This window comes from Anomalospiza imberbis, chromosome 2, assembly GCF_031753505.1.
Source record: "Anomalospiza imberbis isolate Cuckoo-Finch-1a 21T00152 chromosome 2, ASM3175350v1, whole genome shotgun sequence".
NCBI classification, from domain to species: domain Eukaryota; kingdom Metazoa; phylum Chordata; class Aves; order Passeriformes; family Viduidae; genus Anomalospiza; species Anomalospiza imberbis.
The window spans coordinates 13,368,774-13,389,374 of record NC_089682.1 but is presented as its reverse complement, the minus strand read 5'-3'; the positions used below and the strand labels follow the sequence as shown (position 1 = coordinate 13,389,374).

General features: G+C 54.2%; 1 protein-coding gene and 1 long non-coding RNA gene across 4 annotated transcripts; one reads left to right on the top strand and one right to left on the bottom strand.

Annotated features, from left to right (window-relative positions):
* Positions 1-1,004: 1,004 nt before the first annotated feature.
* Positions 1,005-9,095, bottom strand: ARX (aristaless related homeobox). 3 transcript variants are annotated; one of them, XM_068179833.1, is made up of 6 exons: positions 8,718-9,091; positions 6,904-7,624; positions 5,587-5,632; positions 3,543-3,612; positions 3,284-3,458; positions 1,005-2,275 (listed from the first exon to the last, which is right to left on the bottom strand). In XM_068179833.1, exons 1-6 carry the CDS (start codon positions 8,908-8,910, stop codon positions 2,035-2,037), a joined length of 1,446 nt encoding a protein of 481 aa, XP_068035934.1. In that variant the 5' UTR covers positions 8,911-9,091; the 3' UTR covers positions 1,005-2,034. The 3 variants fall into 3 exon arrangements, with proteins under 3 accessions (XP_068035934.1, XP_068035933.1, XP_068035935.1); XM_068179832.1 differs by having other exon boundaries at positions 3,284-3,612; positions 8,718-9,090; XM_068179834.1 differs by lacking the exons at positions 3,284-3,458; positions 3,543-3,612 and having other exon boundaries at positions 8,718-9,095.
* Positions 3,353-20,356, top strand: LOC137468283 (uncharacterized). Its single transcript, XR_010995845.1, has 3 exons — positions 3,353-3,492; positions 18,013-18,219; positions 18,887-20,356. It is a non-coding gene; the product is annotated as an uncharacterized lncRNA (long non-coding RNA).
* The last annotated feature ends 245 nt before the right edge of the window (positions 20,357-20,601 follow it).

Below are 20,601 nucleotides of genomic sequence, written 5' to 3'. Positions count from 1 at the left end.
CCCAAAAAAAGAACCCCACACCCGGGCGCTCCGACCGCCCGTCCGGGGCCGGGGCTTGGTCGGGAGGGACCAGGAGTCATCGCGGGGAGCGCCGCCGGGGCTTCCCGCATTTCGGCCTCTGCTCCGTGGAAGAGGCAGACGGGACCGCTGCGCCCAAAAAAAAACCCCAAAAAACAAACAAAAACCAAACCAAAACAAAACAAAACAAAAAAACCCCAATCAAGTAAAAAAAACCACAAAAAAAAGAAAAAAAAAAACAACCAAACAAAAAAAAAAACCGAGGAAGAAAATCACCCGGGGAGTAATAAAGGAAGAGGAGAGAAACAGAAGTTCACCTCGAGGAGAACGAAGGGGCAGGCGCGGAGAAACTTTTGTAACCCCAAAGGTGCAGGGGCGGCCAAGCGTTCCCCAAATTTCCAGATTTTTTCCCCCACTCCCGACTTTCGGCAGCGGCGGAGCCTGGGGCTGCCCCGTCCCCGCCCGGCGAGTGCCGGGGCAGCGTGGGGCGGCTCCCCGCGGTGTGGCATCGCTGACACCAAGAGACGGCCCAGAGCACGCCGGGCTGGGCAGCTGGGGGGACACGCCGCGGTGCCCGCGACAGAGCGCGGACACGTACGGCCGTGGATGCCCCACCCGACCTCGCGATCCGCAGATCCCCTCGCAAACGGGGCTGCCGGCACCTTGCTCCCCCGCCACGCCCGAGCTCTGGCCGCCGGCCCAGCCGAGCGACCCGCGCCCACCCCGGCCCCGCGGGGGGAGCCTCGGTGCTGAGGCTGGTGGGGCTCAGCCCCGGCTGCCCCCGGCCCCGGGCGCCCGCAGTGCGGCGCAGGTGGCCCCGCAGCCCCCACAAGGACAGGGCTTTTTGCTTTTCTTTTGATCTTTTTTTTTTTCTTTTTTTTTTTTTTTTTTTGTTAAACATATATTTTCGTTTATTTTCTGAACGTGGCACTTCTCCACCGGATTGCAAGGAAAAGTGTTAACAATAACGACATTACACGAAAAAGTACTGTACCATCGCCTCTTGAGGGTTTCAGAAACCTCTACAGTTAATAAGTTAAATAAAGAGTTTGTACATAAATATTTGTCTAGGAACCCTAGTATATCTACAACACAGTAAGAATCTACAGAATGACAAACTTTTACAACACTACACTGAGTGCAATTGTTTTATAACTTTTCAAATATACAAAGCTCTGTTCTTTTTTTATAACAATGGTATGTACAGAATTAATAATCACAGTTTAGTGACTTAAACAGTCCATATTCTAGCAGTGTATTTCGCTTTGGTTTGATATAAAAACCTTGGTTGGTGTAGTGATAAAGAATATAACAAGAAAAAGATATACCCTTTCCCCTAAGTGCACTGGTTATCTTACAGCATCAAATTTACTTTCAGTTTGCACTGTCAGCATCCTTGGTTAGCATATGCAGCTCGTTGCAACGTGTAAAATAGTTCTCCAGCGCTTCTAACTGACCAACTTATCCTAGGATGCTATTTTAAGAAGATGTGGGTAGCTTTCCCCCTCTCTTAGCTTCTCTATTGTCGTTTCACTTTCTTAATTACAATTCTATTTATTTCCTTTTTTTCTTGCCAGATAAACAGAAGGAAAAATATTTAGTGTACGAAACGCTAATATATAGTAACTTTTATTAGGGTTTTTTCTTTTTTTTTCTTTTTTTTTTTTCACTTTTTTCCCCCCCTTATGTTCATAGAGGAAAGGGACATGTCGTACATTTAAGAAATGTACCAGCCAAGGAGTTACTTATTCAGGAGATTTTAAGTGTCATTTCACTCATGTGAGGGCTGATGTGAGAGGCATTCACTTTCCCCAAGTTCCTGTCTTGAGGACCTACTACAGTCTCAGCTGCTGGTCCTCTTTTTTTAAAAATCATTATTATTTTTGCCCCCGTTTGGTCTTGATTCATGCTGTCTGAGGTGACCTTTATCGATTCGCGTATTTACTCTCCTCTCCCTCTTTTTTCTCTCCCCCCTAAAAAAACCCTAACCCGCACCCCGCGGACGGCAGCCGTGCCTTAGCACACCTCTTTCCCCGTGCTGTTCCCGGGGAGGATGTTGAGCTGGGTGAGCTGGGCGGCGTGCTCCTTGGCCTTCAGCCGCAGGGCGGCGATGCTGGACGCCCGCCGGTCGGCGGCGGCACTGGCCGGGTCCCCCAGCCCCGCCGAGCCCACCGCGCCCTCGGCGGCCGGCGCCGGCTGCCGCAGCAGAGCCGCGGCGCTGGAGGCGCTGCCCAGGGGGGACATGGTGGAAAAGAGCCTGCAAGGGAAGCAGAGACGGCCGTCACCGCCGCGCCGGGGACCGCCGGCCCCGCTCGCCTCCTTCCCGCCAAGCGCGGACGCGTGGGGACAGAGACTCGCTGGAAATACCCGACGGCGGGCAGGCAAAAGATTTTTTCGGGGAAAAAAAAAAAGGGAGGAAAACCCGCTGAGCCTGGTCCTCCCTGACTTGCCGCAGTCAAGGCGGCAGTGGCCGGGGGCTGCAGCCGGCGGCGAGGGGGATGCGCGGGGGGGAGCCCCCGGTCCTGGGCAGGCAGCGCTCGCTCGCCCCGTTACCCGGACCCGTCCGCCCTCCGCCTGCCCCGGCTCCGCGAGCAGCGCTGCCGGGGCCGCTCGGCGCTTCCCGCACTTCGCCCGCGGACTCTCCGCCCGGCGGAGCGTGGGACGGACCGCGGCTCCCGCGGGAGCTCGTTCCGACGCGAACTTGTGGAAGCTGCTCAGCCCCACGCATGCCCGCGGCTAAAAATCCGTCTGTGACGGTCCCCACGCGGCCGGAGTGGCTCACGGCACCCGGGATGTCGCGGCTTCTGTTCATCCCGACTGGCCAAATACCAGCAACCCCCGCCCCGAGCAAAGCAGAGGCCACGCGTGCACGCAGGGAAACCCACGCCATGGTTTAGTTTCGGCGTGGGAGCTCCGCTTTCCGCGGGCCGGTCCCTCGGGGGCCCTGCCCCGTGCCTGCCCCGCGGGCCCGCCCCGGCTCCCGCGACCGCCGCGGCCCGGCCGCCCCCACGGGGAACCCGCGGCCGCGCGGGGGGCGGGAGGGGGAGCCGCCCCCGCCCAGTGAGCGGCCTCGGCGGAGGCACGTGACCCGCGCGGCGCCCAATCGGCGCTGGCTGCGGGGCGCTCCAAGTTCGAACGCCGGGGCGGCCGCGCGCGGCGGGTCCCGCGTGGGGCCGCGATCCGCGCGCGCGCGCGGCCCCAGGCGCCACTGCCGGCGCCCCCGCCCAGGACAGCGCGGTGCCGGTCGCGCGGGGGCGGGCGGTACCTGCCGAAGGCGGGGCTGATGAAGGCGGGGTGGCGGAACACGGCCGCGCCCAGGAAGGTGCCGAGGCCGAGCGGGGTCCCGCCGGGGGGCAGCGCCGCGGAGCCGGGGGGCGGCGGCGGCAGGCTGGGGAAGGCGGCGGCCGCGGCGGCGGCGGCGGTCCAGGCGGAGTCTAGAGCTGGGTGATGAGGAGGGAAAGGACTAGCATCAAGGTATGGACTGAGGGGGTGAGTTGCTGACAGGGGACCAGGGAAAGGCAAACCTGGGGGGTGTGTCTGAGCCCCAGCCTTTTCCCTCTTCCGCCACTTAGCCCTACGGTTCTGGAACCATACCTGAAAGCCAAAAGAAAAACCGGTTTTAATACGCCTGCCCGCGCCCTCGGAGCGGCGAGCCCCTCAGGAGCCCCGCACCGGCCCGACGGCCACCGCTCCTCCGCCACCCCCGAAGCGGGATCGCCCCAAACGGGGCCGGCCCGCGGGGGCCACGACGTGTGTCGGTGCCGCGCTGAGCCCCGGGCTGTGCCGACCCACGCCGCGGGCCGACACGCCACGCGGCTTTCGGTGACACCCCCGGCCCTGTCGCGGGCCCTGGCTCCCGGAGGGGCGTAGCAGTTCTACGCCCCCGCACATCTTTGCGGCAGGCCGGCGGTGCGGGCAGACACCGGAGCGGGAGGCGGCTCCCGCTGCGCTGGAGCAGCGGCAGTGCGTTTTCCCAAGAGGACTACGCGGGTATTATTCCGCACGCAAACCCACACCGCGACTTTTTTTTTTTTTTTTTTTTTTTTTTTTTTTTTTTGGTTAAAGGACGTATTTACAAATTATATAGTTTGGGGATCGTCGATTTTTTTCCCCTTCAGATTTAAAGAGAGGGAGAAAAGTCGTAATTTCACTTATGTCTGAAACGAAGAAATAATTTGTGAGGCAACCAAAGCAACAAATATAGATTTCAAGGCTGCCCTTTTAAGATCTATTTTATAAAAGTTAGTTAGGATGTCATGGCACTGCCGTCCTTTCTCTCTTTTACCCCTCCCATAAAGCAAAAATCGTGAAATAAAACTGCTTAAAGCAGGAGAGAGGTAGAGGAAAATAAACCGCATTTCAAAGGAAAATAAAATATTCCGTTAATAACCAAGTGTGGGGCCATCACACGCACCTACAGACAGACTTTGAGAGACAGACGTTTGTAAATCTTTTGGGGCAGGCGTGGGCAGAGCTTTTCCTGTTATGCTCGGCTTTGTAAGCTCAGTATGAGACCCTTCTTTCCCGGAAGGCAGAAAGGCAGCAGCGCTACGAGTCTCTCCGTACAGTTGTTCAGCGGGAATTGATCTCCACGCACGCCTATCTGGGTACCCACGATGAAGAGGCATTGTGTTCGTGCGGAAGGCAACAGCCTGGCACAGAGGGAGCGTCTCTCCCCGCTAAAACTCAATTAGCAAGCTGTCCTCGCTACGATTCCCCCTTATTGAATTAATAAGTCTGAGTAGACCCAAAGGTAAACGAAGGGACTCTAATAATTCATATTCACTTAATTACATCTTCTGCCATGAATAGAGGAGAAAGAAAGGGGGTGTCTTTCTGTTAAAAAAGTTATTTAACTTTCCCACGACTTGTTCCCCTGAGCTGAAAATACTGATTTGCTGTCACATCTCTGTTTGACAATGGAGAAATGTGTCAACAGAAAGGAGGGGACAAATCTCATCATTAGCCCCTCTAATGCAAGAAGCTGTTGTGTATTAAATGAGCCATATGGAATTTATTATGCTTTATCAGCGCCCGATTTTAACTGTAAAGTGATTTGCTCAGCTTCAAACCCAGAGACATCTGTTTTCTGTTGGCAATCAGGGCATCCCAATGTTTATCGTCTCTTTGGTTATGAGACCCGGGTTGGGAAATGCACTCTGGTATGGGGCGGCAAACACCTTTAATAGCATTGCACTCACTCACTATTAGATCAATGCAGGCTTATTGCTATCAAAAATGGGAAATCAAATAGCATTAGCCAGCTCCTTGTGCAGGCGGAGAGGAAATCAAACAACATTTCGCCTTCAAATGGCCCTGTTTGTTCTAGCACTAAGTGGGCTTTTATGAAGCCCGATTGGAGATTTGATGGCAGCCAAATACCCGACTTGCGGCCGAGCGGGTTTCTAACAACCGAAAAGGGAGCCCCGAGTTTTAATCACACGGGGATTCGCCAGCCGATGGCTCGGCCCTGGCGAGGCCGGGGGCGCCGCCGAGGAGGGCCAGGCCACCCTTCCCCTGGGTGCCACCGAGGGACGCGCCGGTCCCGGTCCCGCCGCTGCCACTCACCTGCACTCGGGCTTCTGTCAGATCGAGCCTCATGGCCAGCTCCTCCCTGGGGGAGAGACAGACGCCGCCGTCAGCCCGGGGCACCTCCAATCGCCCGCGCCCGAAATCCCGGTGCCCGAGGCGAGCGGGGCCGGGCCGCAGGCGGACACCGCCTGTCACCACCCTCGGCCCGGCTCCGGGCCGCCCATCTGGGCGCCTCTTGGGACTCTAGGGTTTTGGCATTCCCTCCCCGCCGCTCCCCAAATTCGGCCAGTTCCAGCTGCAGCTGCCGTGTAGGGGACGGCAGCCGGGAAGCTCCACACGGAGGTTCACATTGCCACAATTAAGGTAAATCGGAAAACACTAAGGCACTGGAAAATGGCTCATCAGCTCCGTGTGCCAGAGAGGAGCATTCCCAGCATAACTGGGACCCTGCCGCGGCCGGAGCCCCGCGCCCTCAGGGCGTGAAAAGCCCTGGAGCAAAACCCAAAGCCGTAAAAAACACCAACGAAAAAAGTGCGGTATGTCCATACACAGCCCGGGCAGCCTCTCCCGGGGCCGGGGCCAGGCGGCGCCCCGAGGTGAGCGCCGCGGGCGATGCGCGGCTCCGAGGTCCAGAGAAAAAAATGCCCCCGCAAACACTCTTGTTCCAACGCTGTCCCGAACCCCAACCCCTGGGCAAAACAAATGACAAACTGGGAGGGTCATCGGGATCGAAAAGTGCGATTCTGGGGACTCGATCCCTCTCTAGTCTTAAGGCAGGAGTGGGGATCTGCAATTTTCGATCAGCGCGAGGAGAGGGCTGGCCGCTCTGCCTCTCTCCCTGCTTGCGCTTCCCGCAGGGGAGCCGCTGGCCAAGCCCGCCACCACCATTTTCAACGGGAAAATGTCCCCAAAAGTATGGACAGAGCCGGGCTGGACCCCGCCGGGCTCCTTGGGGGCAACTCCGGGCACCAAGAGGCCCCGACGTGCCGGGCCGGTATTTTTAGGCAGCGGCGCTTTGATCTCTGCCGCTGCCGGGGCTTCCCCGGGCCGGGCTCCAGCCCACGAGCAGCGCGTAACCGATCCCGGAGCGGCCGCGGTGAGAGGAGGGGTGGGCAGCGGGTAAAAATAGCGCCCGGCGGCGGCCTTCAGGCGGGCCTGCCCGGGCTCTGCCGGCCTTGGCTCCCCCCTGAACCTGGCCCTGTTCCCCGTCTCCTCCAGCCCGGGGGTGCCCGAGGCAGGTTTCACCGCCGAGGGCGGTTTGGAGGCGAGGGTACAGCATACTGCGGCTCCGTCCCGTCCCGTCCCCCCGGGGTTCGCTCACTCCGCGCTCGGCCGGGGCCCCGGCGCCGGTACCTGGTGAAGACGTCGGGGTAGTGGGTTTTCTGGAAGGCCCTCTCCAGCTCCTCCAGCTGGTAGCTAGTGAAGGTGGTACGATAGCGGCGCTGCTTCCTCTTGAGCAGCCCCTCCTCGGAGTCGCTGCCGGCCGAGAGGCAGACGCTCTCCTCGCCGTCCTTGCCCTCGCCGTCCTCGGGGTGCAGCAGCAGCTCCTCCTTGGGGGACAGATCCCCGCCCTCCGCCCCGGGGGCCGCGGTGGCACCTCGGCGGGCATCCTTCAGCAGCCCCCCGCCGTCCTCGCCCAGCAGCTCCTCCTCCTCATCGTCCTCCAGCTCCTCTTCCTCCTCATCCTCGTCCTCCTCCAGCATCTCTTCGTCTTCTTCCTCCTCTTCCTCCTCCGCGGCCGGCGCAGCAGGGCCCGGCCTCTCCTCGACGTGTGCGGCGGGGCTGCCCAGCTCGTCCCGGGCGGGCGGCGGCGCTACGAAGGGCGCGTTTTCACGGTAGCTTTTACTGCGGCTGATGCTGACCTGGGGCGCCTGGCTGATCTTCAGCGTGTCCCACGGGGCGGCAGCGGATACGGGGCCCGCGCCCCCCTCCGGTCGCCCCTCCGTCCGGTCCCCCCGCGGCCCCGCCGCCCGCGGCGGCAGCAGCCGGCCTCCGCCCGGCCCGTAAAGCCGGCGCAGTTTAGGGGGAAGGTGCAGCTCGGCCGGCTCGAAGGGGGGACTGGCCTTAGGGGACCCTGAACCATGAAAGTGGCGTAGACGGCCGCAGCAATCGGACGGAGCGGGCAGGCGTGGCGGGGAGAAAAGTGTGGAGGAAAGGAAGGAAGGAAGAGAGAAGGAGAGACACGGTCAGTAGGATCTGCGTTAATAGAGCCTAGGGCAAGAGTCCAGTCCCTCAGGCATGCTTCGTGCACCATTTTCCTCCTCCTACCCCGTCCCTCAGGCCGGCCCCGGCCCGCGCCGCTGCTCCCAGCCTGGGAAGAAATTCCTCCCGGTCGCTGAGCCCGGCCCGGCGCCCCGCTCAGGGCCGGGACAGGCTGCAGGGGCTCTGACAGCCCCGGGCCTGCGCCGGCACGTTTCCGACAGCGGTCAGCGCAGACTATATGCCACACGGCGGGGCAGCGCTGGTCCTACTGCGCCCGCCCGGCAGCCCGGGATTCCTCTGCTGGCTTTTTTTTTTTTTTTTGTTTTGTTCCCCCCTCCTATAATCTTCCCCCCCTTCCCCCCCCCCAAGTCTAGTTTTGGTTTTGGGGGAAAGAATCCCGCCCGCCAGTGTACGCCGGGAAAAGCGGGAGCGAGGCCGCCCAAGGGAGCTGCCCCTCCGGGCTCCCCGCGGCTCCGGAGGGGGCTGCTCCCAACTTGGGGCCGGGGGCGGCGGCTGCCGGCGGCCCGTTATCACTGCCCTGGCTGCTGCCGGGCGCGGCCCCAGCTCGCTCGCCGAAACCTGTTACAGGTTTTAATGCGAATGGGCCAGGCTTTCCCCCCACACAGATCGCATCTCTCACCGATTTATTTTGGCTTTAAAAATTGCACCTATATCGAAAGCAAGAGCAGCCTAAAGCGCCGGTACCCGACCCCCAGGGAAAGAATTGTGACGAATTCCGGGCACGGCTCTGGCTGCGCTTCCTGGCAGCATAGCAGCCGCTAACGAGCACGGTAACGGGATAACAGAGACCGCAGCTCCGAGGCGGCGCCCGGCCGTGCGGTGCAGGCGGGGAGCGGGGCCGGAGCCGAGCCGCAGGCTGTGCGGGGAATGGGGGACACACAGCCGGGCCTGCCCGATGCCGGGGAAAAGGGACGGGACGAGCGGGATGGGACGGCGGGGCTTACCTTGCGCGGCCTTGTCAGTGTCGGGACGGGCGGCGATGGCGGGCAGGGTGGGCGCGGTACCGAGCAGCCGCACCTTGCAGGGGCTCCGCCGGCCCAGGATGCTGTCGATGCAGTAGGAGGACAGCAAAGTTGGCGATTTACTTTTGCACTCGGGGCGCTCGGCGCAGCTCTCCTCCGGGTAGGGGCCGCTCATGGCGGCGGCAGCGGGGCCGAGCCGTGGGGCCGGGGCGGGAGCGGCGGCGCGGACGCCCCCGCGGCGCTGCCCGGTGCCGCCGGGACGCCCGTCACGGGGGGAGTGAGCGGCGGCCGCGGCGCTCTTGAGTCCCCTCGGCTCCACGTGCGGGCAGCCGCCCCCTGATTGGCTCCCGCCGGAGGCCGGGCGGCCGCCGACAGACGGCGCCCGGCAAAGCCCGGCTCGGACCGCCCCGGATCGGCACCCGCCCCGAGTCGCCGCGCTGCCCCCGGCCCCGCCCCGCCCCTCCCGCCGCGCTCCGCCCCCGCCCCGTGGGGGCGGCAGCCGGCGGGGACCCGCTCGAGGGAGCCGTCGGGGGCGTCCGGGATGGGCGGTGGCGGAGTTCCCGTGGCACGCCTTGCCCCGTCCCCAACTCCCCGCCCCGACGGCGGCCCGCTCCCCGCCCGACCCCTCCTTAGCCCCGGCAATTCCCGGGCGGGATGGCGTGGGCGGCGCCGGGGGATCCGCGCCGTGTTTTCCCGCGGGCAGCTCCCGCCCGCCCGCCCGGCGCGGCGCTGCGCAGGGCTGCGCGCTCGCCGCGCTCGCCGCCGGTGTTTGAAATGCCGCGTCCGCGCCCGGGGCTTTCTGTGGCAGCACCTGCGCGGCGCCTGCAGCGGCGACGCGCGGCGGGGACCGACCCAGTGGAGTGCGGGAGCCGGGAAGAGTTTCCCCGGGGCAGGGCAGGGCGCGCAGCCCGGTGCGGTGCTGTCCGGCAGCCCCCTCCCTGCCCTTACAGCCTCTGCCTTTCTCCGCACACGAATCTCCCCTCCTCCGGCGCTTTCCACGCTGCTTCGGGGCCGGAAGACCACTGACGGCTTTTTATGCTCCTTTCCCTTCCCTGTTGGGCGGTCACAAGTCCAAGGCTCCCTATCTGGTCAGTTTGGGCTCAGTTTGGATGGGCACGGTACAGCTGCCTGTCCCCCCTCACGTGTGCGCTCCTGCTCTCGGACTCCCACAAGCACAAACACGTCAGAGAAATTGCTCCGGTCACCACAAACCCGTCCTCTCGTTCGGGTGATGCCCAACCCCGAGCACCGAAGCGGGGACAGTCCCATTTTCCCTGTTCATGCCACAGTTGCGTGCGGAACTGACGTCTCCTAATTAACCAGATATCTCTGGTTAATTAAGAGAAAAGATAAGCGAGTGCGTGCATGTGTCCGTGCTGGCGTGGGCTAAACGCCGCCCTGGCTGTGTCCACGCCCGAGGGCGCACACGCACACGCTTCCAAGCTCTAAAGGTGCGTGCGCGGGGACAAACGTTATACCCAGACTCGTCCCCTCCCTGGGAGCGGGCCCTTTCAGGGCTCCTACTTCTCATTCATCCCTCTTCGTTTCCCCCTGATCCGCAGGCCGGGGTGATGCCAGCGGGAAGCGCCCCGACGTGCGCGGCCGGCGGGCCCCGCGATCCACAGCGGGGCGGCCCCAGCCCGGCCCGGCTTTGCGGGGTGCTCCTGGGCCGGGTACGCAAAGCTGCCGATTGCCATCGGTACTCAGCTCTAGGGAGCTTTTGCCATCCCCGGCACGAGTGGCAATTAGTTCATTAACCCAAGTAACTAAAAAAGATCCAATCCAAATCCCAAACCAACCACAAAAAAAAAAAAAAAAAAAAAAAAAAAAAAAAGACCCAGGGGTACCATTGGCGAGGCTCGGCGAGCAGAGGGGCTGGCGCCTCTTGCTCTTGCCCTGGCCGTGCCGGGCGGTTCCACCGGGCTTCCCTGCCGGGGCTTGCCCGGGGGAAGCTGCGCGGAGCCAGGGGTACCACCGGGCCAGGAGCGGCGTTCCTACAGCCGGGGAGGCTGGCCCGCATCTGCCTTCCCTTCGCTGTCTTGCCGGCCAAGCCGGCGCGGGCGAACCGCGACACTGCGAATGGCAGAGCAGGGACGGGCAGAGCTGCCTGCCCGAGGCGGGGGGACCCGAACCCGCCGCGGCACAGGCGACAGCCGGAGGGCACGGGGGACCTTCGGTGCGGCATCTGCGAGGGCTTCAGCAGCGCCGAGACCCGGCGGTACGAGCCGGGACTGCGGCGGGAGGGAGCTCGAGCCTGTCGGGGACGGGCGGAGCGCAGGGAGCCCTGCTGCGGCCTTCCAGCCGTCTGCAGCTTGTTTTTACTCCTTTCCCGCCCCGGTCTCTCGTCTCCCTGTGCCCGAGTCTGGCCGGGGGGCCTCCCATTCCCCACTTTCCGGCGCCCCGGCAGGCCCTGCCGGAGGAAACGCGGCCCCGGCCAGCCCAGGGCGTAGGGCGGGACCGCAGTACTCCCTTCTCAGGCAAAAATGCTTTGCGATGCGAGCTCTCCTCTGCCAATTCACTTTGTTGCTTTATTTATTTTTTAAACAAACTTTTAGTCATTTATGGTCTTTCCCTCGCCTTCTTTTCTTCCCTTCCCCCTGCAACCTGCTAATTTAACACTGGAGCGCGTTATGGCAGTATTACAGGGAGAGAACGAGAGAGAGAAAACAACAATACTGCAATGATCCAAATGATACAGTAGAATTATAGCAATTATAGTTCTGCTCGGAGAAGAAAACCTTGCTGAGCTCAGCCAAACAAACTGATACCTTATACGGATAACAAGCCCGGGGACTGACAGCCGGTGCTGAGAGAGGCAGGAGGGCACAAACGGAAATATTTGCCTTATTTCACTCCAGCCAGCCTACATTAACACCCTCGGCTGCCGCTGCCAGAACAATATTCGCCCCGGCTCTTCGCACCCGGGGCCTCCGCGATGAGTTTCTCCCCAGGGACCGGCCTCCGCGCCTACCCGCGCCCGGCTCCGCTCGGGCCCTGCCGAGAAGGAGCAGTGGGAGCGCTGACGCTGCCGGGACCGGCCCTCTCTGCAAACCACCCATTCCCACCCCGGCGCGCACTGCCCTGGGACTCTCCGGGCCGGCCCAGGGTGCCCTTCGCCGTGTCCCCTCCGAGCGGGCGGCCCCGGCGGGGGCGACGCCCGCTCCGCTTCGCCTCGAAGCGTGGGGCAGATGCGCAGCTCTCCGCGCTGCTCCGCATGGCCGTGCAGCGGGGCAGGGTGACCGCGGATGCCGCGGGACCACACCCCGACGGCTGCCCGTGGCGGCTGCAGCACCAGCACACACCCTTCTCCCGGACCTGCCCAGGCGGCCCGGGGACGGCGTTTGCAATGGGGTTTGAGCTTGCTACTGTTTTTCCCTGTTCATCTTTCGCGTTACACAGAGCCCCGTCGTTGGGACCGCTTCCCCCCGAAACCATCCTTGCGAGGGCATGTGGCTACAAAATGGCAGTTCGCTGTCAGGCTTGGGGAAAAGTGTTTGATCTTAGGGCGGAGACAGGGCTAAGCTCTGATTCTGACGCTGTGGTTGGAAATGTGCAGGATCGGTTCAAGACCCGGTGAGAAACTGTGTTCACCTCGCAGGGAATAGCATCTGTCTCGGCTGGGGAGGATTTGCCCTCACTGCGTCGGGCACCGGCGACACAAGGTTGTGACCCATCGACTGAGCACACGGCAGCTTTTGGTCCGTGAGCAATTTGTGCCCTTCCCGTCCCCGGCGCATCCCGCAACCCTCGATACAAGCTGCTGAAGTCGGGAACCCCTCCGGTGGGTTCCCACTCCCTGCCAGCCCTGCGCATGGGTGGAGCCGCAGCCGCAGCCCATCCCCAGGCTTTCACACAAGCTGGTTGTTGTTTATTTTTTATTCTCTTTGCAAAGGAGAAGAAAACGATAACAACTACTGGAAATCCTGATTTATCGCTATCTACTGCAGATATCACAATTTGATTTATCACTGTCTACTTTATGCGGAAGAAAAAGGCTTGTGTAGAAGCTGGCTGTAGGGAAGTACAGAAACTGTATTTCCTCTGCCTGCCCTCTCAGCTCTTCGTTGTAGTTTCCTCCCCGTTCCTCGACGTGCTTGGCGCCCTGGTCCCATGCTCCCCCTGGCTCTGTGCTGTGGGAGTCACAGCTCCTGAGTAACCCAGGGTCAGCCGCAGGGAGCGTCAGAGTCTGAAGCGCCTCACACCCGAGCGTGCAGGAGAGTGAAACACAGGAGACCACTGCTCTTCAAGAGATGTGATTTAGTCTCATTCTTCCCCTAGCACAGCCCCCTCTCTCCCCCGCGCCAAGCGTTCAGGACTATGGTCCTGTGAACAAAAGTAGTACAGCTGGGCATTAGGGAAGGCGGGATGCCTTTCTCCAGGCAGTGGAGAAATGTATGATGCCGTTTAGATGTCATGAACTGGTACATGATTCCCCTTGTGAGCCTCACAGCGTTTTATCTCAACCCATATTCACGATATATTTTTCAGCTTTATGGATAGTACTGTTCTGAAACCTTCTCTGGGCACAGCCTTGACTTCGCACAATTCAGCCCTGAGCTGTGGAGATAGGTGGAGATGGGTGGTTGCCCTTGTTTGCAAACACCAGAAGTACTCAATTCTTCTGCTAGAGTCTTGTGAAACACTTAAAAAAAATGGCTAATACCCTACAGACAGTCATGCGTGATCTCAGACCGGCTGCACGTCCCCTATAGCCGCGATCAGACGGCTGTGGGAGATCCAGCATCCCTTTGTGTCCCCTGGGGCTTTGACAAATCACTGGTCACCTGAATACTACACCTCAGGGTTCAATGGCTTAACAACCTTCTCATTTCAGGTAAGATAACTACTATCCCATCACTGCAGATTGACAATTTAAACATTGGGTAATCGACAGCCAGCAGCTATCACTAGGGCACTGCACCAAAATCTCTTTGCAGAATGATGTTGGACTTCAGCACATCTGAATTCACATCCAAGAGAAACGCTCATTTTGCAAGTATTGCTTTTTTTGGACTCATATCACCATTTTCACCAGTTTTCAGCCTATTCCCTTGGAAGTGAGGCTGCAGCACCTGCCCACGGAGTGAGTTGGGAGAGCCCTGTGCACCAGGTGTCAGTGGAGGTCACAGTCAGCTGGACGGTCTGGCACTTGCAGTGCCACTATTTTCTGCCTGTGAAAGCAGCCCCAGCTTTTGTCACTCACTTTGGTTTTAGTGCAAGCTCAGGGAGCAATTTCAGTAATAGTTGGCATCTGGACAGAGGTTTGACATCAGCAGTGGTGGTGGCTCCAGAATAATTATTCATAAACTTCAGAATTAGCCCATGTCTATGTGTAGGCAAAATCTGGGCCACATTCCATAGATGTAATTTTTAAAAAGTATTTTCTCAATATTTTTTATTCAGTTGTTATTATTTTTAATCAATTCATTTACTCTTCTGTTAATATGGGTTTCACTACAGACAGAGAACAGCAGTTAATTTAGGTGAACGTGTCTCATCTTCACTTCTCTTCTGCTGTTTTCCCATATCTGGTAATGCAAAGCTTCTCCTCTAGTCCATGCTCCAGAAGCATTCCCAGCTAATTTTTGGGTTGACCCTTTTTTGCATGGCCATGAGACAGAACAGGTCTGCAGTGATGTCTCTGAGCAATGCTGTCACCCACCATAACTCTGTTAGATTTAGTTACTGTATTTAACTTACTATTCCTTGAGCCTAGTCACCAAACCAGTACTCCTGGAAATCATTTGAAAAAACAGATCTGGGCACACAGCTTGGTGGTACAACCCCTCCACAGCCTGCTCTCCCTCCCAGAGACCAGGGTCCTTCCCCTCTTTTGTGCCTCAGGTTTGCCTTTGGGCACAGAAGTCTGTGAGTCCTTTGCTGGCATGCCATCGTCCCCAGGTTGCTGACCTTATTGGTACATCACAGCTCTCTTTTTGGTTTGGTTTGTTTTTTTTGTTCCCAAGTGCTTGGCTTCCTGAAATCCTGTCAGGATTGCCTTCCATGGAATCCTGTCAGGGCTGGCAGTTTGCTGGAGACTGGGGTACCATCAATACTGTCTCTCTCTATTTTGCCAGCTTCCCATCCCATCCCGTCCCATCCTGTCCCATCCCATTGTCATCTTGGGTCCTCAGAGTCCCTCAAAGGCCTTTTCTACTCTTTTAGATTTACTCAGGAGGCTCCTGCCTTTCACATTTTTTCCTCTCCTTCCCAATTCCATGTATGCCCTTTCCCCAGGACCTCAGTCTTCCCAAACCTCCACAAACTCTGGCTGTCCCTGCTGACTGTGGTGATGTTTCTGCAAGGAGGTGGATTTCCTAGCACTCTGTGGATTTAAATCAAGACCACTCCTTTTCTGGAAGGCATATTTTCACTTAATGTAAATGTTTTGTCTAAATATAAGAAGAACTGTGTGGAGCTCTGCATCCTACAGCCCCTATGACTGCATCTTACAGGAGGTTGGGTGATGGAGTGAAATATAGATCTTCTGACCCTAGAAAACCAATGGATAAAATCCCAAGTAGCTTTCTCACAGTAAGCCTTAGAAATTTAGTGAAATTATTAATTCATTAAGGTGCAGTGGTCTAAAAAAAATTAAAAATATTATCATAGGCTTATTTAATGTTATAGCTTCTGTGTTATTTTCTTTTGTATGTGCTGACTAGAACTGAGCAAAGGCTTCATAACAAATAATTTATTTGTCAAACGTATTCTCTTCTCCTGCTTGTGGAATATCCATGAGCAAGAACATTGTTTTCTCAAATGTATTTATCTAAAATGCTCCAGTGGTTCCTTTAAATGACTAACAGAAGGCCTGCCTGCAAATGGTTTCTGTTGTTTAGCTGTACTTGGGCAAATAAACCTCCTGGTATCGACTGCTTTGCCTGCCTGTTGCGCCAGCAACACCCTGGTTGTGCAAATAGGGTGCGAGTGTCTGTGTGTGTGAATGCAACAGCTGGGCTTCCTCAGCTCCTCCGTGGGCAACCTTCAGCCCGGGCTATTCACAGGCACCCGGACCACTGAAATGCGGTCGCTCAACTCACTGCAGAGGGGGTGTGAACGCAGCTGAAAAGCAAAGCCATTAAAAATTCAAATGAGCGTTCGATGAGCAAAGGACAATGTTGCACCCTCTCTGACTATCTCCGGTGTGACCTTCATGTGGTGCCGTGTTCTATTTCAGTAAACGCAGCCGCACAGGGGCAGAGCTGGAATCAGAATGATCCGGGGAAGGGCACGAGTTGGTGCTGGTCTGGCATTTCATTGCTCAGGAGATGTTATCCATAAGATCAGAGTGTTTTAATCCAGAAGCATGGCTGAAGTGAAATAGAATAATAGGGGCAAGGGAGAGCAAACTGTCTGTGTAACTTGGTTGGACCATTCCACTAAAAAAAAAAATCTAACCTTTAAACCATATTTATTATTATTATTTTCTACATCTGTGGGTACCATTGCCTCTTGCTGTCATTTAGGGGCACCACTATCTCATAGAGATTTAAAAAAAATGATTTTGGTAAAGAAAAACCTGCATTTCACAGAAAGGAATGGGCATTTTTCCTGGGAACAGGCTGATACTCATGGATGCATGGAGAAAATTCTTCAGTGGCTGTCTGTCAGTGCTTCTCATAGCTTTTATTGGCATTGGCCCCTTTATATGGAGCATCCCTGCTATCATCTAAGGCTGAATGCTGCTCAGATAGCTAAAGGATCTATTCTGATACAGCATCCATGTTTATCTGTTTAACATTCTGCATCTCCTTTAATGCAAGATTCAGAGTATTCTGTCATGCTCAGTAGGAAGGGGATGTGTAATGGATATAAATTGTATTGTGTAAGTGCTGAGGTATGAATGAACATGCTGTCTCCCACATTTACACCACTAAGAGCAACACAGACCAGAGATCTCCCAAACTGCACTGAGGACAATCCATCGGTGTAGAGGTGAATGGATGGAAGAATTTCTACCAAGGCACCCAAATCAGGCACAGATTAGATTTGTCAAGGAGATTTAAGTGGGAAGACAAAAATGAGGAAAAGCTGCTGTTCTGAAAAATAATTAAGAATGGAGATTCTTACAAGTGTCTGTGCTAACACTAGTTATGCTCCCAAAGAACATGGATAGCTGGGGACTTGGGTATGCATGACATTGTAGAAAAGCATTAACTGTCTGGTACAGAGCAGACTTCTTCCTTCCAAATTCAAAGGGGCTTTAACTTAATAGGAAAATAAAACATCATTTTGCCTGTAAATTGGCTCAGCAATTCCAACAGCTGCAACTTGTTGGACTGCTGATTCAAAGTTTTCAATTCAAAAATAAAATAAAATAAAGGAGTATATGTTTTAAGGTTTCCCCTTCATATACAGTCCTTAGAAACTTCTATAGACATATTTCCATTCATATGCACGGATTACAAAATCTTGAATTCACTGGGTGCAAGTTATTGTTTGGAATCAATGTACTTTCTTGTTTTTTAGCTTTTTATCAAACCTTGAAAAAAGCTTGTCACTTACAGAACTCACCTATTATTTCCATTCTTGAAATTTAAAAATAATATTATGGAGCCACAGAAAACTAATTTTAAACAAAAGACATTGGATTTAACTAAATTATTGTTCCTGTTTTGTAACCTTAACACAGAACCTTTCATTCCTCCTTTAAATGGGGTTTTCTCATAAGTAAAAGCACATTTGTATGATAGCCTTTGTGTTAAAAACCCAGGGAACTGATAAAGACTTCAGCTGGGCTCTAAGTGAGTAAGTGAGTCTGGTTGCTTCCTTCAGCAGAGGATGTGCTATCATCTGTTTTGTATAGCAGTGCTGGGGAAAATCTCAGTTTTCTTCTTGTTGAACAAGAACTAGAAGGGATGGCTTGGCTTTATTCTGTTTCAGGTTTTGTTTTGTTTGTATTCTAATATTATCAAAATGTCTGAAGGGCTCTGGATGTCCATGAGGTATCTAAAACTGAACATGGCTTCTGATTTTTAAAACTTTCTGTACCAGAGGTTTCCTGTGGACCCATCACTCAGAGAAGAGGAGCAGCACAGGTCTTCCTTCTCTGAACAGAAGCTGAGAATAAATGGGCCATTATTTACACTCACTTTAATTCCTTATCCCATAACAGGGCTCCATTTTCAATTTTTTTGGGGGAGGGGGGAACAAAAAATTCAATGGATAAAGGAGTCTTCAAGACCTTCAAAACAGGTGGATTCTGACCTGCAGGATAGCAGACAGAAACCTTTGTTGTTGTTTTTTTTTTTTTTTTTCCTGCAGTACGAAGGAGGAAGACAAACTGGTGATGAGGCAGGGAGCAGAACCAAACAGAAGGTATTTTGTGTGCTTTCCCCCATTTTTGCAAAAGAAAACAAAAGGAACATGTGTCCAGGGAGAACCATGAAGTGCTATGAAGAAGAAGAAGAATATGAATAAAACAGTAGGGACTTAGGAACCTTCTCATTTACAGGCTGACAAGAGCAGTCTGGGTCCAAAGGTAACCTAATGTAGTTGTGTGTAAGGATTGTCACTTAGAGAAGTGAGGCCAGATCAAACCCTGTATGATTAAATGGAAACAAAGCTATGATTTGGTAGGAAAAAGCAAATCAGGTTTGTATTCATGTTCTGGTTGAAAAAAAAAATAAATTTTCTGGCACTGTGAGCTTTTCGACTAACCTAAAAGCTATGCAGAAATTAACATGCTTCATAACCTGGGATTTCTTTAGGAATGCCCAAATGATGTAGGATGCCATGAAAACTCTTGTTTTCATCAGTGCTTGTAGGAAATAAAATCCATGTGGATATCAGTAGAATTTGGTGGCTGTCACTTTGGACATAGGATGGACTTTGCTGTATCTTCTGGGTATGTTTATTCTATATATTTAAGAATTGAGGTTGATTCAGAAGGTCCAGGAACATGGCTCCAGAGACTTGTCCTTGGCCATCCATTCTTTCTGGGGTCTCCTTGGAAGAAAAGCATACTGGATACCTTTCAAAATGTCAGTATCTTTATAGGAGAACTCAAATACTGTAAATGTCATCATAAATTCCAACTATATTTATGGCAAAAAGCTGATCTCTCTAAGTTTCTATCTAGATTTTAATGTTCTCATGTATTTCATATCCCCTGAAATGTGTTTTTTTTCCCCACCTGCTATTTCTAGACCAACACATTCACAGTTAAAGACACTCAGCTGCACCAAAAGGCCTTTATTCTTTCATAGCTTCCCAATGAAATCCTTGGGCTCCTGACAGGGGAAGGACCACGGGCTCTGACCCTGTGACACCAACCAGCATTGAGTTGGAAGTCAGTGGCTTTGAGCTGCACAGGTGTAAAACAGTTCTCACAGCCCTTTGCAGAATGGTTGGATGGAAATTATTCTGAAAAAAGCTATGTTGCCCGTACTTGGTAACCTTGCCAGATGCTCACTGCATATCCAAGGATGAATTTCCATCCATTCATCTGGCTGGCTTCTGGCTCAACTTAAAAACTGCTTTGTGTGGCTCATATGTGTTAAGCAAATCAGTTGCATGTAGACATGGAGACCTTGGTCAAAGACTGTGCAAGAAGAATTTATCCCAGAGAAGCCAGGGTTGGCGACAGCTGTAGCAACTCTTCCGGAAGAGCCAGCTGGTCCATGGAGTATCGAAACATGCTGACAACAAATCTCCAAAAGCAGCATCTCTGTTTGAAGGCGGCACATTGGACCAGAAGGGCACAAAATGCAGCAGGGATGACATCCTCTTCTCACATCACCGTCACCACTGCACATCAGCACAGCCCCGTGTCACAGCAAGGAGGGAGCTCCAGGGTGGCATTCAATTTAAGCTTCACATCTATTGGCTTTCTTCTCAGCCCCTTCTGAGCATCATTTGCTTCAGATACCAGAACTACTAATGATTTTTTTCCCTCCCCCTTGCTCACACTTTAATTGCAGGGTATATGTAATACCCTTAGGAATAGCTATTGCCACCTGTATTATTATTTATGCTGTGAAAAACTAAGCTTGTGGCAATATATTTATTAACACGATGCCCTGGAATCACACGAGTTAACAGCTTAATCCTGTGATTGTAAACACTTTTCTCTACATGTTCAAGCACCATCCAGGTTTTTTAACTTAGCATTGGGAAACTGTGAACATGAGCAGGTCATAATTTTTTGAGAAAATCTATTCTTTACCATAAGGGAAAGAAAAATCTCGTAACAAAAAAGTGATTTATCCATCTAATAGTGCCTGCCATACCAAGCAATAATGCCTTTTGCAAAAGAAAGAGTTAAACAAAACATTTGTGCAGTATAAACTTTGCTCCTTAGCATTAAAATGCACTTTATTCATACTGTAGATTTCTCTTCCAGCCACGGCTATTGTTTGTCACTAACAGCTAGCTTTTGTGAAGTTAATAAATGTGCATAATAAGGACATAAAGGTATGGAGAAGTAATACTGTAATCCTTTTGTTTGGATAATCAGTCTAATGTATGCAAATTAAACCTTATTAGTACTAGGGTTTTGTGTCTGCTTATCAAAATGTGCCATTTTCATGAAAATTGGAAGTCCATTATATAAAGTTATTATTAACAATCATTTAGGAATTATATACGGTATGCAAATTAAAGTTGATTACAACTAATTAAGGGCTTTCTTTGTTATTTGACCTTGTCTGCTTTTTATGTAAATATGTTTCTTTTGGTCTGGCATATTTTTAGACTCAGAAAAGTATATTAAGACAAGTTACATTATGTATTTTTAATATATTTTTGTATTGCACAGAAACCCCCTTGCCATTGTTTAAGAGCCTGGTTTCACTCTGGGCTGTTCTGAGTGATGATATGTAGACATGTGTGCCTTGTAGTTTTAGGATGGCTCTGTGAGATG

Coding starts and splice junctions, on each gene's coding strand:
- ARX (XM_068179832.1), bottom strand. CDS start 8,910: ATGAGCGGCCCCTACCCGGAGGAGAGCTGCGCCGAGCGCCCCGAGTGC. Junction 7,625..8,717: donor CACTGACAAGGCCGCGCAAG/GTAAGCCCCGCC, acceptor TTCATGGTTCAG/GGTCCCCTAAGGCCAGTCCC. Junction 3,613..5,586: donor TGACAGAAGCCCGAGTGCAG/GTGAGTGGCAGC, acceptor TTTGGCTTTCAG/GTATGGTTCCAGAACCGTAG.